The following is an 18,377-nucleotide window of genomic DNA, read 5'->3' as shown; positions in this document are numbered from 1 at the left end:
AGCCCCCTCCCTGGCCTCTGCTTCAGTCTCTGCCCTGCTGGAGCTTCCGCCCTACTGCACAAGTTCATACAGCCAAGCTGCGGGCTGTGCTCAGCCAGACCTCAGGGTTGAGGAGCGACATAGACCAAGGTGGACCAAGGGGTGGACAGATAGACAGATGACAATTCAAGTAGGCCAAATAACATTCCAGTGTGTGTGTGTGTGTGTGTGTGTGTGTGTGTGTGTGTGTGTGTGTGTATACACATATACACACATATCTGTTGGTCACTGGCTTGAGTTGCTTCCACCTAGTGACTACAGTGAGTTATGCTACAGTGAACACAAATACACTCTGTTCTAACTCATTTCTTTTCTCTATACTTAAAAATAGGAACGGCAAGCTCATATGCTCCTGTTTAACTTTCTGAGGAATTGGCACTCTCCATTCTCATCAACAGGACACAAGGATTCGAGTTTCATCTCTGTGTCCTCAGGTCTCCAGTCACTGTCTGTTCCTCTGTTAACAGCAGCCCTCCTACTGGGTATGAGGGAAAATGCAGGCCTTTTAGTCACAGGAAGTTCAAAGTAGCTGCAATTAAAATCCCAATACTAGCTGTCATTGTTGGGCACACAGTTTTGACAAGCCTTCCTTTCTTCGTGCAGCTTTGCTACATGTATTCATTTATGTGTGTATCTGAGCCACAGAGGCATGAGGAGGGCAGATGAGAATCTGTGGGATTCAGTTCTCGCTTTCCACCACGTGGGGCTCAGGGATTAAATTTAGGCCTTCCGTGTTCTTGCCTCTAAACCACCTCATTGACAACCTGTTTTGACTTACTGTTTAATTTCATTTCAATCCAAAGGACTTCCTGTAACACTTCCTGCCTGACTGGTCTGGGGGGGGGGGACGAAAGAAAAAGAAAAGAAACCTTCCATAAAGTGGAGAACGATGTCTCTCCCTCCTCACTGGGAATTACCACCCTCGTCCTTCTGGCCTCCGTGGTCTGTGGCGAAGCTGCTGGTGGTTTCCTGTGGCAGGTCCCTGTTCTCATTGCTTCCACACTTCCTCCTGTCACCTGACTTCTGACCATTTGGTAACAATGTGAGTCTATGAGTTTATCTTACTTGAACTTGTAGATTTATTTACTTACAAATTTGGTGGGTTTTCGGGTGGCGTTTCTTCACATATTCTTTTCCCTTTCTCTGTTCCCTTTTCTCTCGGCGTCTGTCTAATTCAGTCATTTCAGCGGCCTGCCCTGGAGGTTCTAGTTCTTCACGCTGACTCCACTCTAACCCCGCTGGCATGCTTTTCCGTGCATTTGTGACACTTTTCAGCTCCTGGATTCCTTCTTTTTCTGTATGATTTCTACTTTTTTAAAATCAGACTTTATTTTTAGGGGCCAAGAAAGTGAAAACAGAAAGTCCCCTTTCTGGATGCAGAGCAGACTGAGCCAAGTGGCGATGGCTACTTCTTTGCTGGTCTAATTGTGCTCCTACATTGCCTCCCTCTGTCCTGGCTGCAATCTGAAGTGCTCCCCAGAGAAAGCTCATGGTTTACAGGTCAGATGCCAGGTAATGGGCTTTGGGGATGTGTAGGTGGACAGTTCTCAAATAACTAATACGGAGACTCTATTAATTATAAATGCTCGCCTGATAAGTAATAAGCTCAAGCTTATTACAAACTAGCTCTTACAACTTAAATTAACCCATTTCTATTAATCTACATTCTGCCACATGGCATTACCTCTCTTTCATCTTACATTTCCTGTTTCTTCTCCATGTCTCGCTGGCAACTCCTCTTACTCGCGATTCTTCTCCCGGAGTCCTTAGTCTGGTTCTCCCACCTAAGCTTATCCTGTCCAGCTATTGGCCAGTCAGCTTCTATATTAAACCAATCACAGCATAATTTACACAGTGTACAGGAGGATTATTCCGCAGCAGGGATGTGATTGAGCCATGAGATCACAACTCACCTGGATTAATCTATTCATGGATGGATTTGTAATTGGATGGCATTGTTGAAGGTGGTAGAAAGGGAGTGGAAGGTGTGGGTCCCTGGAGGCAGGCCCTGAAAAAGCAAATCTTGTCAGCAGTCCCTTCTTTTTGCGTCCTGGCTGCCAATAAAGTTGGGGGCTTGAATCATGTGCTAATGTTGTCCTATTCTACCTTTTCTTAGGTCCAAACTTAAAGAACCAAAAATAACTGAATCTATCAGTGGAAACCAACTTTTTTCCTTTTCACTAGTTTCTCTTGGGTATCTCGTCATAGCTAACACACTCTGCCCACGTTTTCCTGCAGCTGTTTGTATGCCTGAGATCTCTGAGACCACACTGACTCAGAGTTCGACGTCTTACGTTTATGTACAGTTTAGACTGTATGTGCAGCAGGAGTCTCACCCTGCATACAGAGGCCTTCTACCCATCTGCTGCCACAGTTGTTATTTGACACCAAGCAGAGCTCTTTATTCTAGAAACTGCTTCAGTCAACAGTAAACTGTGGCACACAGCCTCTGGGCCTGCAACCTTTGGATGGGGCAGCTGCCAGCATTGCAGCACAGAACTCCAATACTTGGAGGACAAGGTCCTTGTTGTGCAGCCTGGCCCCAGCAAACAGGCCAGACACAGGCCACATGCCTGTCATGGAGCTGGGCAGACACACCACGAAAAAGGCCAAAACCAACTCAGGCTGTGAATCACAGGTGGCACTTTCCCGTGGAAGTGGCTGAAACTCCAGGGTAGCCACTTCAGTCCTGCCGATACCACTGTCCAGGCGGGGGGGCCTTGTGCTCCCACAGCACCAGCTTCTGCTGTGTTACTAGAGGACCTGCTGTCTAACATGCTCTTAAAACATCCCAGATGCTTTGTTCACCTCTTCCTGCAGAGCAGGTACTCACCTGGGTCTTTTTTTTTTTTTTTCCAGAAGAAGCAAAACTCTTCTTTTCCTCCCTCTCTTCCCTCCGCCACTGACAGTTCTGCTTTGTCCTGTTCCTGGAGATGAGACATGGCTGCCACAGAGACCTTCCTAAGCTTGCACATCTCCGCTCACACATGTGCAGTCAGGCCCCCTGCCTGTCAGACCAGCTCTGTTCACCCACTGAGTCCCAGACACTCCAGTATTGTCACCAAGTCACCTTCCCAGCTGTTCTGCCAGAGCATATTAAACATGGACAATAGATGCATATCTAGTCTCTGTGTGGAGGGGTAAGTTTCCCAGGCCTTCAGGTACTACACAGAGGTGTTTTCCTGATAGAGAGGTACTTGCCTAATAACAAGTACCTCACAAGGCTCTTGCATAGGGTGGAGGGGGAGCAGATTTATGTTCCTCTGCTTACCTCAAGCACCCTAAAAGGCTTCTTCCTCTGAGGCTGCTAAGGACTTCAGTGCTCCCATGAAGGCTTGCTGTGAGACGGAACTGGAGGCCAGACTCCCAGATGTCCACTGAAGTCCAGGCTTCAGTCAGGAGGTGCCCTGCTAGACAGACAGGCCAGGCTTTCCTCTGCACCTCACCAGCTCTTTTAAGGCCTCCTCCCAAATTGTTCCCTGACAGCATCTTCCCTTTCACAGCCTGACCTCATGGGTCCTCAGAGGTCCAAATACTCATCTTACATAAATACCTTTCAACCTATTCCTTTTCCTTTTAAAATTAATATTTTATCTATTACTTCATGACTGCATAATGCATGCAATATATCCTGATTATAGCCCTCTACTTCCCATAAGCCACACACTTTCATGCTCTCTGTTTTTAATGTTCATTTTGTGGGGGCAACATGTGCCACAGCGATGCATGGTTGGAGGTCAGAAAACAACTTTCAGAAATTAGTTTTCTCCTTATGGGGACTGAACTCAATTCTTCAAGCTTCGCAGTGAGTCCCTTTACTTGTTGAGCCGTCTGGCTGGCCCACTGAGTCCAGTAAGTGCTCCTGCGTGTACACAGGCGTGGTGCCATCCACAGGAGCAGGGGCGACCCCAGGGGAAAATGATCCCCTCACCTGAAGCCATCAACTGCCAACAGCTCCCTAGCTAGGATGGAGTCTCATGAGCTCCCTCCCACCCATGCAGACATATTGACAGTTTGATCTTGTGCAGATAAGTACAGCCCTTGTGAGTTCGTGAATGCAATGACCACGTCATCCAAAGACAGAACTTCACAGCCCTCCTCCTAACCTCTGGCTCTTACCTTCTTTCTGTACCCTCTTCTGTGGATGTTCTCTGAGCCTTGGGGAAGTAGATGCTGACATAGATGTCCCATTTCAAGTTGAAACTCAGCACTCATTCAATCTCAGTACTTTGATCAAAGAGTCAACTGTGCCTACTGCAAAAAGAAACTTCTCCAGCCGAGGCTTCGAATAGCACTGCCTATGGCCAAACTTGTTCCTTTTGACCTGGGGCAGGACACTAAATGCTCAGACTCCAGCATTTAGTTCACACTGCCTTCACTAGAGCCTATTTTATAAAGCACTTGCTTGATTTTCTTGGTCAGTTGTCAAACATTCTTTGAAGAATTATTTTTAATCCCGAGTGCTCCATCTGGTACACTCAACCATCCTCAGCCATGGGGTATTTTCTAGTTGGTTTCTCCTCTTTTAGCTTTCTGTGCCCCACATAACAGTGACCTGTGCTGCTCTGTCTGCACCTGAAGGAGCAGGCCTCGTTTCTCATGTCCACTATTCTTATCTGTAAAACACAAATGTCTGCAGCAGTAGTGATAGATGGCGTGGGACCACCATTCCCTCCCTGACCAGTGCTGACAGAACACTTGCTCAGTGTCAGGTGGTGTGCTGAGGCTTGAGGGGGCAGGCCTAAAAGCCAGTGCTTCCTTTAAGGAATTTATTCTGGCCAGACAGAGTCAGCACGCCTTTGATCCCAGAACCCAGGAAGCAGAGGCAAGTGGATCTCTGTGAGTTCAAGGCCAGCCTGGTCTACAGAGTGAGTTCCAGGACAGCCAGAGCTACACAGAGGAACCTTATCTCAAAAAGCAAAAACACTCCAACAAAAAGCTTACTTTGGCATCAGCTCATAATGACTCAGGGAACCGGTGACACACATTTCTTGCAAATCGTCCTTCCGTGAGGACAGTTACAACAGAGATTGGCAAACACTGCAGAGGGGTTTTTCTTCTGAGTGCCAATCATCAGCGTATGGAAGGGAGTAATAAAAACAAAGGCACAGGCTGATTTCACACAGAGAAACCAAGACAGAGCAATGTGTTGCCATCGCGTGCCTTCAGGGGAAGATGTGTCAAAGGCACAGTCAGGGAAGATCTTTCCCATAAGGCAGCTTAGAAATCCTGACTGAAGCCTAAACGGAGTTAGTCATTCAAGGAGACAGAAGCCACCCCAGCCAGAAAGAACAAGTGAGGAGGACTGACAGGAATGTGCAGACCGAGCACGCCTGGTGGAGAAGACAGCAAGCAGACCACGCGGGACCGCTCTGCACAGGGGCGGTCACAGTGTAAAGGGTGACAATGGCAGACCTGAGACTTAGGGAGGCCTGCTTTCAAAGCAGGCTTGGACTGGCTTCTGCAACTTTGTTCTGTGTCCCAGTAAACGTTTACTCAACAGTGTCATTACTTTATGCCTGCATGTGTTCCACAATGTATCTAATCATGCTTTTCTCTGGGAGTCTGGAATTGGGGTGTGGGTAAGCAGAGGATGTATACCTGACCAGCCCGGAATGAAAACCTTAGGCACTGTCTTTCTCAGGAACTTTCCTGGGCATAAGAATAACAGACATGTTGCTGTATTTCCATTGCTAGAAGAGTGGGTTCCGTGTGATCTGTCACAGAGGGAGATGTATTAGCCTGTATGTGGATTCCTGCGGCCTCTATCAGTCTCTTTTCCCCGACGATCTGGACATATGTCCTGGCTGCCCATTTGAAGTAAATCTTGCAACTACCTGCCAAGTCCCATAAATTCCCCTTGGGAACCTCTGAATTTGGGGGTAGCAGTAAGGAACTCCTACACAGATTCGTACAAGGATTAAATCAGTAAATACATGTAAAGCACTTAGTATAATACCTAGGACATCATCATTTCTGAAAATAAGAATAATGATGAGCTAGAGAGATGGCACAGTGGTTAAGAATGTATGCTGCTCTACCAGAGGACTGAGTTCAGTACCCAGCACCCATGCTGGGTGGCTCACAGCCACCTTTAACTAGCTCCAGGGGATCTGATACCCACTTCTGACCTGCATGAAGGGCACTGTACTCACATGCGTAAGTGCCTCCCCCCATATACACACACTATACATACGTTTTTAATTTTTAAAAAAAGAATGGTAGGCCAGGAAGTGGTGGTACATGCCTTTAATCTCAGCACTCAGGAGGCAGAAGGTGGATCTCTGTGAGTTTGAGGCCAGCCTGGTCTACAGAGTGAGTTCCAGGACAGCCAGGGCTGTTTCACAGAGAAACCCCTATCTCAAAAACCAAAAAAAAAAAAAAAAAAGGTGATTGCATTAGTTTTTTGTTCTGTTGCTGTGATTAAAGCACCACAAGCAAAAGCAAGTTATGAAGAAGTTATTTTGGCTTACAGTTCCAGAGGGAACGGAGTCCTTCATGATAGAGAGACTGACAACAAGGGGCAGGCATGGGCAGGAGCAGCAAGCTAAGAGCTCACATCTTCAATCTAAAGAGTGAGCAAGAAGTAGGGTGAGGCTGTGAACTCCAAGTCTGTCCCCAGTGACATACTTCCTTCAGCAAACCGCCTCCCAAACTGCTACCAACAAGGAACCATCTGTTCTAATTCTAATACTGGAGCCTATGGAGGGTGTTTCTTGTTCAAACCACCACAGTGATGGTCTGGGTGGCAATGGAATGAGTACTGGGAACCATGCACAGAGTTGGGACTTAATTGACAGTCATTTCAGTTCCCGCTGGGTCCCTCCAACCTCTCCAAAGCATGCCCTAGTTCTCTCCATCTCTCTGTCTCTTACTGAATGGACAACCTGACCCCTTTGTAACAGTATCTCATTGCTTGAGAGAATGGCAAAGGCAACCTTCTGTTCTGGTATGAATAGACTGGTCTCCGTCATCTCATAAGTAGGTAACAGGGCTGAGGGAAGAACCCAGCTTTGCCTTTCTGTGTCCTGTAGTGGCTTCACCATCACCTGGTATATGTGACACAGACTAGTAGGAATAATAGGTGACCATTCAGTGAGTCCTTTTGGAGTCTACCAGCAGAACCATAGTCTCCACCAACCCAAAAGCTAAAAATGTTGTCTGGTAGCACCTGAGGCCTGTAGCAGAAATGTCCCTGGAGACAGACGTCTGTGCTCTGTGGTAACCTACCCTCCTAATATTTTCACCAAGTGTTTGAAAAGTATCTTGGGTCATGACTTTCGTTATAAAAACTCTATGAAACCATCACCACACTGAAACATTAAATTTAAGGTGATCTAAATCCGTGTTCCAGGACCACGGACACTCAGTTGGCTCCAGAATAAACTATTTCTTTTCCTCCTTGAGGCAAGAGCTGTGTCTCTTGGGCTGACACCTTCAGTTGAACACTCCCATTCCACCTTCAGCACTGTCACCCTTCAAAGCACGGTATGACCTTGTCTTGTCCTCCAGGCTCCATGTAATCACATTCCTCTCTCCTCCACCTAAGAACCCTTCATAAAGTGGGAACAGGTTAGAGCTGGACTCCCAAGACTCCCACAAGAACTTCAGTTGAGAAAGAGCCCCCACAAGACTGGCCTGTGGGTAAGACTGTAGTGCATCTTCTTAATGATTGATGTGGGAGGGCCCCATCTCACCATGAGCAGTGCTACTCCAGGCTGGTGGTCCTGTGTTGAATAAGAAAATAGACTGAGCAAGTCTTGGGGAGCAAGCCAGCAAACCACATTCCTCCATGGCCTCTGCTTCCGTTTCTGCCTGGATTTCTGCCCTAGCTTCCCCCAGTGATGGAGTGTGGCCCGGAAGATGAAATGACCCCTTCCTCCCCAAGTTGATTTTGTCGTGGTGTTTTATTACAGCTATAGAAACCCTCACACACACACACACACACACACACACAACACACACACACACACCACACACACACACACACACACACACACACACACACACACACACACACACTTTTGACTGTCTAAATGAGCCTGCTTCAGGAAAGAGAGGGTAAATGGATGAAGGCAAGAATGCAAAATGGTGCTTCATGCATTAAAACTTCAGGACAAATTCCAGCTTGATGTGTTTGACTCACTGTTTATGACTCAGTCTAAAACCCTGGAAATGGGATGGTCTTAAGTACTTCCTGTTTGAGTGGGAGCTCCACCTTAACCCCTGGCACCCTGGCATCCCTATACCCAAAGAGTCTGGAATGTTTGGAAGGAGTCTGGTGGAAGATCCACCTCAAATCCCCTCCCCTATCTCTTTCCCCAAACCCATCCCTTCAAAGCCCGCCAAACACAGTTCCTCCCCCAGAGAGGCTCAAGACCACTCCCACAGAGTATATAAGCTGCATGCCAGAAAACAGACACGTGGTTCTTCTGATCTCTCATCCCAGTCTCCTCTCTGGGGGGCCAGGGAATCACCCGGGAACACTTTACCCATTAAACTTGGGCTTTTCCTGGTTCAGTCTGATTTGGATTGCTGTGTCGGCAGAGAGGCCTATCAGGGTGCAAAAAGACTTCTCACTTTCTATGACTGCAATCACAGAGGACTTCTTGGAGGCAGAGTGTGATGGTTCCTGCTCCTTGCCAGGGAGAGCTCAAGGCAGAAGACAACAGGGCATATGGACTAATGGTCTGAGGAACCCAAGTCATTATTCATGAGTTAGGAAGTTAGAGAATGGTTTAGAAGTTTCCAGAAAAAGAAAGCCATACGTCTGTTGTGTAACAGAATGCACACATTCAGTTGAACTGGCTGGTTAAAACTTTAGTGGGTGTGAAGAACTGTAATGTTGAAGGTCCAGAGACAAATTATCTTGGGGTTTGTTGGCCCCTAAATAGCTACGCATTGCCCACAGTCCTGACAGAGTGTACAAGCAGACCCCTGGCTTCCCTAGCCCCAGACCTGAACCTGCCATCAGAGAGCTCCTGAGCAGCAGCAGAGACCCCTTCACTCTGCTCACCTGCCCACCTGCGGCTCCCACCAAGCGCTTCACAAGTGCCTTGGACTCATAGAACGTTCTTTGCTCTAGTCCTACAAAGACCTCATTAAATTGTTGCCACATCGAAACATGGTATTTGAGGCAAATTGAATCTGTGTTCCTGGGTCATGGTCACTCATATATTACTCCAGAATAAATTTTGGTGTTTCTTTTTAAATAAGATCTGTTTTGTGTGGATATGGCTAGCAGAACTAACCCAGGGCAGTGTCAGCTTCTGTCTCAGGGTTACAACTCTCTCCTCTGGTAAGCCTGGTGTCAAGAAACTGGCCGACATCTCATGGAGACTCTTAAACAATGCTTGGTTTACTTCCAAAGCCCAAGGCAGGGCAGCAGTCAGAGGGAATGACCACTGAGTAGAGGGAGTCTAGTCTTCCCACTGGATACTGAGCCACGGTGAGACAAGCAAGTGCTTGAGGGTGCCGTGTCCCTGACAAGCCACAGCACAGGAGTCTATCTTTGTGTCTGAGAGCTGGCAAGGCCCCAAGGGCAAGTCCAGATGAGGAGCTCCGGGATGAGAGCCCGAGACTCTGCTTGAATCGCCCCCAGTCTAGGAAGTTCTCTGGCTCCCGCAGATGGATTCATTAACACCACGCCCCATGATGGAGTTTGCGCCCTGACAGCTGCTCAGCTGTCCTCAGGCCTAAAGCTTTACCGTCACCTTGGATGGGCACACACTGATCATTCACTCGCCTTTGACTGTCCAGAGAGCTAGAAGCAAACCTGACCATTAAGAATCTGCTTCATCTGAAAGCATCTTTGAAACCAAAGGAAAAGGAAACCCCAGGAAAGGACACACAGTTGCCACGGGCACCAGGGGAGGGGCCAAAGTATGTGACGAGGATTTGTGACAAGAACTGACATAGAGAGAATACTAACCTGAGCCAGACACTGTCCTGAGTGCTTTTGTGAGTTCTCTCTTCTGCCTCCCCAAAGCACCAATGGGAGCTATTGGTTCCACACAGGAAGAGGTCCTGTGGGGCCCATAACTACCTGGAATGGGGGACCTACTAGAAATGGGAACACTGAGTTCCGACAATGAAAGTGGGGGATGAGGTGTTTAGGGAGACAGCTCAGTGGGAAAGTCTGAGTCTGAATCCTGGGCACCTACATAACAGGCCAGGCTCACTGATGCCTGTAACCCCAGCATGGAGAGGTAGAGACAGAAGGATCCTGGGAGCTCAGTGGCCAGCCAATGAAGTCAGTCAGTGAACTCCAAGTTCCGGGGATGCCTCAAAAAATAAGTTACAGGGGCTAGAGAAGTAGCTCATCAGTTAATAGCATTTTCTGCTTTTCCAGAGAACCCAAATTCAGTTCCCAGCACCCATATCAGGCGGCTGACAACCATGTGTTACTCCATTTCAAGGCAACCCAGTTCTTCTGGCCTCCGGCACTCACATGTACACACACACACACACACACACACACACACACACACACTCACACTCACACACACTCACACACATCTACACATAATTTAATAATAATAATAATAATAATAATAATAATAATAATAATAATAAATGTTGGGGATGGGAAGATGGCACCGAGATTAAGAACACTGGCTGCTCTTGTAGAGCACTCAGGTTCTGTTCCCAGAACCCACATGGTGGCTCAAAACCATTCCAGTTTCAGGAGATACAATGACCTTTTTTGGCTTCCACCAGCACCAGGCATGCATGTGGTAAACATACATATAAGCAGGCAAACATGCATATACATAAATAAAAATAGGCTAATCTTTAAAAAGAAAGAAAAGTTCAATTTGGTAAATTTTAAAAGTAAGGTGAAAGCAGAGGAAGGTATCAGTGTCAACCATGTACGTCCCCCCCCCACCCACACACACACACAGAGTTTAAAAGATGAGGAAAGAGACTCGGACACCGAGTAAAAGAGCTAGCCAATAAATTGGTGTGTGAGTGGTTGTAGGGTGGACTGAAGGCAGGCACAGAGATAACATGCCAGATCTGCACCTGAGAGGTCAGAGCAAAGTGCAGTGGGCACACAACCTGTGTATAGCCACAGTTCGAGGCCTTTCTTTTGCCTTCTTTATGGTAAACCCCTCCTCCTCTTGCCTGACCAGGCTCTGTTGCGTCATGAGTTAAATTGGAATAACATTTTTCTCTGGGTGCTAGCTAACTAGAGTTATTTACACCGCTCACCGTTACAGAGCAAGGTCCAAGGCCATGGACTTTTGCATTCCCGACTTCTGAAGGCCACATAAAGCCATTCCAGCACAGGAGAGCTGACAAGAGCTGAGCTGACAGAACTGTGCAGAGCTCAGCTGGAGCCTGGCCATGGCACTGTGGGGTCCGGAGCTGGGAGCCCTGCTCACAGCCATTGTGGGATGTCTGTGTCTGTGCATGCTGCTCAGGCACCGCAGGCCCCAGGAACCGCCTCTGGACAAAGGTTTCATACCCTGGCTGGGTCATGCCATGGCTTTCCGGAAGAATATGTTTGAATTCTTGAAGGGAATGCGGGCCAAGCACGGGGATGTGTTCACAGTGCAGCTAGGGGGTCAGTACTTCACCTTTGTCATGGACCCGCTCTCCTTCGGCCCCATCATTAAGGACACACAGAAAACTCTAGACTTCAGGCAGTACGCACAGGAGCTGGTGCTAAAGGTGTTTGGGTACCAGTCCATCGATGGGGACGACCAGATGGTACACTCAGCCAGTACTAAGCATCTGATGGGACGAGGCTTGGAGGACCTCAACAAGGCCATGCTGGACAGTCTGTCCTTGGTGATGCTAGGGCCCAAAGGCCCGAGTCTGGATGCCAGTTCCTGGCGTGAAGACGGCCTCTTTCACTTCTGCTACAGAGTCTTGTTCGAGGCCGGCTTCTTGAGCTTGTTTGGCTACACCAAAGACAAGGAGCAGGATCTGCAGGAAGCCGAGGAGCTGTTCACCAAGTTCCGCAGGTTTGATCTTCTTTTCCCCAGGTTTGTCTACTCCCTGCTGGGGCCCCGGGAGTGGGTAGAAGTGAGCCAACTCCAGCGTCTCTTCCACCAGAGACTCTCTGTGGAGCAAAACCTGGAGAAAGACGGCATAAGTAACTGGTTAGGCTGCATGCTTCAGTTTCTGAGGGAGGAAGGAGTAGATTCATCCATGCAGGACAAATTTAACTTTATGATGCTCTGGGCCTCCCAGGGGAACACAGGGCCAACCTGTTTCTGGGCCCTCTTATTCTTGCTAAAGCATCAGAATGCCATGAAGGCTGTGCAAGAGGAAGCCAGCCGGGTCCTGGGTGAGGCCAGGTTGGAAGCCAAGACGTCCTTCGCCTTCACGCTCAGTGCTCTGAAATGCACCCCGGTGTTGGACAGTGTGATGGAGGAGACTCTGAGACTGGGCGCTACCCCCACTCTCCTCAGGGTGGTGCAGAAAGATTACATCCTAAAGATGGCCAGCGGGCAAGAGTACCAGATCCGTCGTGGAGATAAGGTGGCTCTCTTCCCCTACCTCTCAGTGCACATGGACCCTGACATTCACCCTGAGCCCACGGCTTTCAAGTACGATCGGTTCCTCAATCCTGATGGTACCCGGAAAGTGGACTTTTACAAGTCAGGCAAGAAGATCCACCATTACAACATGCCTTGGGGCTCGGGCGTCTCCATCTGCCCCGGCAGGTTCTTTGCCCTCAGTGAGATGAAGATCTTTGTCCTGCTTATGGTCATGTACTTTGACTTGGAGCTGGTGGACCCCAACATGCCTGTGCCCCCTATCGACCCAAGGCGCTGGGGCTTCGGCACCTCACAGCCGAGCCACGAGGTGCGCTTCCGCTACCGCCTGAAGCCCATGCCGTGAGCTCATAGACCTGACCACACCCTGTAGTCCCGAGTGGCACTGGCAGCCATCCTTCTGGCTCTGCGGCACCCCTACCTCTCTCTGGGATCCTTGCTCTCTTGCCTCCTGGACATCTCATGGGTTGTCATGCTCCCCAAAAGATGCTGCCTCCCCAGTGATTTTGCCAGACCCTCCTCCAGGAGGAGCACCCATGAATCAAATGTCATCGTGCGAACACTGCCTCAACCCTCCTGCCTGCTTCATTCGGTGCCCTTTACTCCACATCCTGTGGGTTCAGACTCTAGAGATGTTGTTCAGTGGAGTCAAGCCATGCATGTGATTGTTAATTCCCTAACAGATGCACTGAGAGAAAGCAAAGGGTTAAGGTGAGGGTTGTTTTCCCGTGTGTATCTCTTAGCCCAGAGTTTCCAAAGAACTAGAACGTAAACAATTTCCGAGAGACTCATCTGGTGCTTTGCGTTCTTGTGTCCTGTCATCAAACCCTTGAGTGCTTTTGAAAGTGGTCTAGCCACAGTCTCAGAACCACCACATTTGACACAGGGGCCACTCAAGGTGCCCCCTCCCGCCCCTTTCTCTTCTCTGCATCTTCTCCCCATGGTTCCCAACAACACCACTGAGTGTTTTCTCTACCTCCATGCCTTCCATCTCCCCCTGGGATCTCACAGCCCCTTGGATATGCTCGGTCCGTGCAGAACTCGGCATCCATCCCACACTCTGGTAAACGGCTTCCTTCCCTACTGCCCCGCCTCTCTGCTCAGGATGGCCCTTCACCCATGACCCAGAGCAAACACCAAACACCTCACCTCCCCCATCACAGACCATCAGGTCCAGTTCTGTCTGCTCAAGCCCTGGAATGCCTCTGAAAGATCACTTCCTACCCACCTCTGCTGAGATTCTCAGCCCTGTAGCCCCTGCCTGTTTCCACACCAGGCTTCACCCTTTGTTCACACAGCTTCCCAAGGCCCTTTTCGTCTCCTGGCTCCTCGTCACCTTCATGCACTCGTCATCTGCGGCTTCATCTCTAGCGGCTCTCTGCCATGCAGCCGTCCCAAAGCAGAGCCATAGCTTTTGCCGCCAGTACCGGTTACCAGCCTTCTTGGGTTTCCATCTTCCCACCCCAGCATGGCCTTGGGCCCCTTGGCTCCGCTAACATTGTTTATACATGCCAGCACACCTGAGCTACATCATTGCTGTCAATGTCGTGGTTTCCTCTTCCTGCTCCTGGCCCAGATTCAAGCCCATCGAGGATTTGTCCTTGGAGGGTCTGAGGAGGAGGAGGTGAGAGGTGCGGGGACCCAGAACCACCAGAACCAGGAAATTAGCCCATCAGGGTATGCTAACGTGTCCATTTATTTCTGCCTACCAATTCTCTAAATGTGTATTCCATCGTAGAAACTTGATTTCCAGCCTTGGCAAATTTACTCTGTACTCAAACATATCCTGCCCTTCCATGACCTGGTGCATGAAACAAGGTGACCTCATGGCTAGACACGCTTCCCGGGTTGGGAAGTGGGCAAGTGTTGCTACCGGAGCTGTGGCTGTCTAGTAGCAGGGCCTGGCTGGGATTGGGACAGGCTGGGGGACAACTGTAGCTGGAGAGAGGATCCTGGGAAAGGTGGGTCCGGGCAGCACAGACACAAGCTCGCCACCGCAGGGCCCAGGCAGAGCGGCTTTCCTGACACTGCTCTGTATCCCTTCAGCCCACCTACTCTGCCCTGCTGAGCACTGCAGCAGCAGCAGGCAGAGGCCCAAACTGTGGGCAAGATGTCTCCAACTAGCTGTGTGACCCTGGACCAAGACCCACCTTTCCTGGACCGTAAGGTCAATCTCATAGAGCCCCTACCTGGCCATGAGCATTAAGATAACCTACCCACGTCTACAAGGCCAGGAACACAAGGAGAGGAGATGGACAGGGACATGAGAGGAGGGCTGGGCTGGAAGGCTGAGGGTCACAATGTGAGCTCACCAATGGCTTCCCATTCAGCCAGCCCCCTTGTCTAGTCCAGTGGCAGGGGAAGGAGGCAATCTCTGTGGCCTTGCCAGGCCCTCTTTTGCTGTGTCCTCTCCCTTTCCACATATCCAGGGGAACATGAAACAGGATCCTGGTCTGTGAACCGACCAAGCATGCTGAGGGCCTGAGTCCCCTGGGTCAGGACCAGAAGCTCTCAGTTCCAAGTGGCCTGGGCAGCCCCCCCAGAAAACTCTCCTCCAGAAGGTTGTGTGAAAGACCAAGATGATCAGTGGTCAGGTCTGAGGCAATCAGAGGTGCTCTATCCCACATACAGGGGTCTCCCAGGAAACTTGGCTAGGCAGGAGAATCCCAGTGCCTGCCTGCTTGCATGGGTAGCCCTGAGGTACCTGCGGTTCTGGGTCCCCTTCCCCAGAGGGATGGAGACAGTGTGGGCAGAGGAGGCCCAAGGGTACGCCTAGTCACACTGGCCCAGTCCAGCAGTGCTGTGCCCCTCTTCATCCCCACACCTCTCACCTCCTCCCCCTCAGAACCTCCAAGGAAAGAGCAACAAATGGATTCTCTCTGGAGACAGCTTACAATAAAACAAGATCAGAGATGTCTTCTCAGCTGGGTATGGAGGCACACACAGGGACCCAGCACTCAGGAGTCTGAGGCAGGAGAATTCATGTTCAAAGGCAGCCTAGGCTTCACAGTAAGAGCTTGTCACACACACACAAAAAAAAAAATCCACAAAACCAAAACAACATAAACTAAAACAACTCTCCTATGGTGGTTTTTGGTCACCTGGAAAGGAAAAGTTTTTTCCCCATGTGGTCACCGTGGTGAACCTGCCAGTCTCGTGGCACAGAGCCGAGGGACCAGCAGCTTATTGCAGGCAGTCACTCCTGCCCGCTCCCTGAGCCAGCACAGAGGAGAGTCCACCTTGCCTCTGATCCTGGTGATCAGGTGCAAACAGAGGCTCACCGGAGACTGCTGGCTAAGGCTAGGTGATGCCAGGGGGAGCCAGGCTTGGCAGGCCTGCAAGAAGAGCAGGGAGTGGAGCCAGGCACAGGCTTGGGAGCAGGGTTGGAGAGAGAGGCTCTGCCTTGGCCTGGGCTGTTGGTGAGTTGCTACACAGGGTCCCTATAACCGTAAGCAGTAATGTGTGTCTGTGGCCAGTGCTCCTCAGGCCACTGTTGACTCTGAGGCTCTTTCCCAGGAAGTGCACACCTAATGGAAGAGTCAGAAAGCCGGTGGGCACACACTAGACACACATTCATCGCAGATCTACATCCACAGCTATATGTGTTGTCCGCAGCCCATACAACACGCTGTCAGACGCAGACACATGTGCATGGATGTCCCAGACACATGCATCACCAAGGCTGGCAGCAAGGCCCCTGATCTTCCACACCTGGCATGCTATGTCCCATCCCATCTGTGCATCTCGGGCACAAAGTCAGGGACTTGGGAGACCGTGGTCCTATTGCCATAACCTGAGCTGTATCTCATCAGTCTGCCTGGTATACGTGGTTTCAGGAGTTCTCATACCCTTCCTCCATGTTCTCAGACAAATTACCAACTACAGACAAGAAACTGAGGGAGCCTGGAGTCCCTCCTGACATAAAGAATCTGGGACCTTGTATAGAGAGACCTGAAGGTATCAGAGCTGAGGGAGGTGAATGTGGGGAACACACAGAATAAAAACACTGGAGATAAGTCAGGCACATGGAGGAACAACTGGGCATGCACATGTGTGTGCATGTGTATGCGATTGTATGTATGAATGCACAGGTGTGTGTGCGCATGTGTGCATGTATGTGTGTGTGCGCACGTGCGTGTGCGTGTGTGTGCATGTGCGTACATGTGTGTGTGTGCGTGTGTGCATGTATGTGTGTGTGCTCAGTGTGTGTGTGTGTGTGTGTGTGTGCGTGCAGTGTGTGTGTGTGTGTGTGCGCGCATGTGTGCATGTATGTGTATGTGCGCAGTGCATGTGTGTGTGTGTGTGTGTGTGTGTATGTGTGTGTGTGTGTGTGTGTATGTGTGTGTGCGCGCGCGCGCAGGTGGGGGCACATTGTTACTGAACTCAGAGAAAATAACTGGGTGGGACATTGTCTTCCTGCTCAATTCTCTGTTCATCAGCCACTCATTCAAAAAAAAAAGAACTTAGTAAGAAATCAAAAAACAAAAGAGGAGAGAAGGAAAGAGGTACAGGGGAAGGAAGGAGGGGAGGAGGGAGAGAGGGAGAGAGGAGGAAGGAGGGGAGGAGGAGGGAAGAGAGAGGAGAGGAGAGAGGAGGAAGGAGGGGAGGAGGGAGAGAGGGAGAGAGGAGGAAGGGGAGGAGGGAGAGAGGGAGAGAGGAGGAAGGAGGGGAGGGAGAGAGGAGGAAGGGGAGGAGGGAGGAGAGAGGAGGAAGGAGGGGGAGGAGGAGGACAGAGGGAGAGAGGAGGAAGGGGAGGAGGGACAGAGGGAGAGAGGAGGGGAGGAGGGAGAGAGGGAGAGAGGAGGGGAGGAGGGAGGAGGAAGGGGAGGAGGGAGGAGGAGGGGGAGAAAACGAGAAGAAAAACTTGACAGGAGGTAGACTCTCACTTGTAGGCATGTGTGAAGGAGTTTGTAGATCAGATTAACTGAGGTAGAAACCTGCCCTGACTGTGGGAGGCACCACTCTGTGGCCAGAGTGGGAACAGAGCTGAACACCAGTGTTCCTCTCTCTCTCTGCCTCCTGACTGCAGATGCCATGTGAGCAACCACCTCACACCCTTGCCGCCATGACTTCTCCCCACGATCGACTGTACTGTAGTGGGTAGCCGTCCAGCTTTGACCTGGAAGTACCACTCCCTTTGAGGCTTAGGTAACTGCCACGCCTACAAGGCGGAGCCGAGAGAGGACCCCTAAGACCCGAGATCTGGATGGGCCAGCTCTCTTGGTTCCTGGATCCTGGATCCTGGACGCTGGAGGTGGACCGAGAATTCTCCAGAGAACATCGCTGGACTGCGCCATACCTTTCCCAGACCCTGTAGCCTATCCCTTCACTTGTAAGTTACCCCACAAAATAAACCTCCCTTTTAACTACGTGGAGTTGCCATAATTTTTAAGCCAATACTGTACCCTCAAACTACAAACCAAAGAAATCCTTCCTTCCTTAAGCTGCCTCTGTGTCCATGAGAAAACGAACTAAAACACCCCTAAGGTACTCAGTGAGCACAGACTCCAAGCTCTGGAAGCAGCCTGTGGAATGAAGATGTTACATGTGGCTGTCTGCTGTCTGGGGACTCAACCATCCACCATCCTACCCTCCACTTCACTTAGCTGGGAGTTTCCTCTCCTGCATGCCACACTTTGTACTTTGTTGTGCAAGACAAGAGTTGTAGGATGAGAGCAGGCTGTGGGGGGTTCTAGGAGGTTGGGGAAGTCTTGGGGGCTGAAGATTCCCTAGAGAAGGGGAACAAGCATGCTCTGGGTGGCAGGGAGTATCGATCTTAAGGTTGCCCAGCAGTGGTGGCGCATGCCTTTAATCCCAGCACTCGGGAGG

The 18,377-nt window shown here is 50.1% G+C and overlaps 1 protein-coding gene across 1 annotated transcript; it reads left to right on the top strand.

Annotated features, from left to right (window-relative positions):
* The first annotated feature begins 10,948 nt into the window (after window positions 1–10,948).
* On the top strand, window positions 10,949–13,339 carry LOC114707690 (7-alpha-hydroxycholest-4-en-3-one 12-alpha-hydroxylase). The gene has a single exon (XM_028890507.2). It carries the CDS (start codon window positions 11,389–11,391, stop codon window positions 12,892–12,894), a length of 1,506 nt encoding a protein of 501 aa, XP_028746340.1. The 5' UTR covers window positions 10,949–11,388; the 3' UTR covers window positions 12,895–13,339.
* The last annotated feature ends 5,038 nt before the right edge of the window (window positions 13,340–18,377 follow it).

This window comes from Peromyscus leucopus, chromosome 7 (genome assembly GCF_004664715.2).
Source record: "Peromyscus leucopus breed LL Stock chromosome 7, UCI_PerLeu_2.1, whole genome shotgun sequence".
In the NCBI taxonomy this organism is placed as follows: domain Eukaryota; kingdom Metazoa; phylum Chordata; class Mammalia; order Rodentia; family Cricetidae; genus Peromyscus; species Peromyscus leucopus.
Note: the sequence above shows the minus strand (reverse complement) of the source record. Positions and strands in the feature narration are given on the sequence as shown.

Excerpts from the sequence above, each read along its gene's own strand:
- LOC114707690 (XM_028890507.2), top strand. The coding sequence starts at position 11,389 with ATGGCACTGTGGGGTCCGGAGCTGGGAGCCCTGCTCACAGCCATTGTG.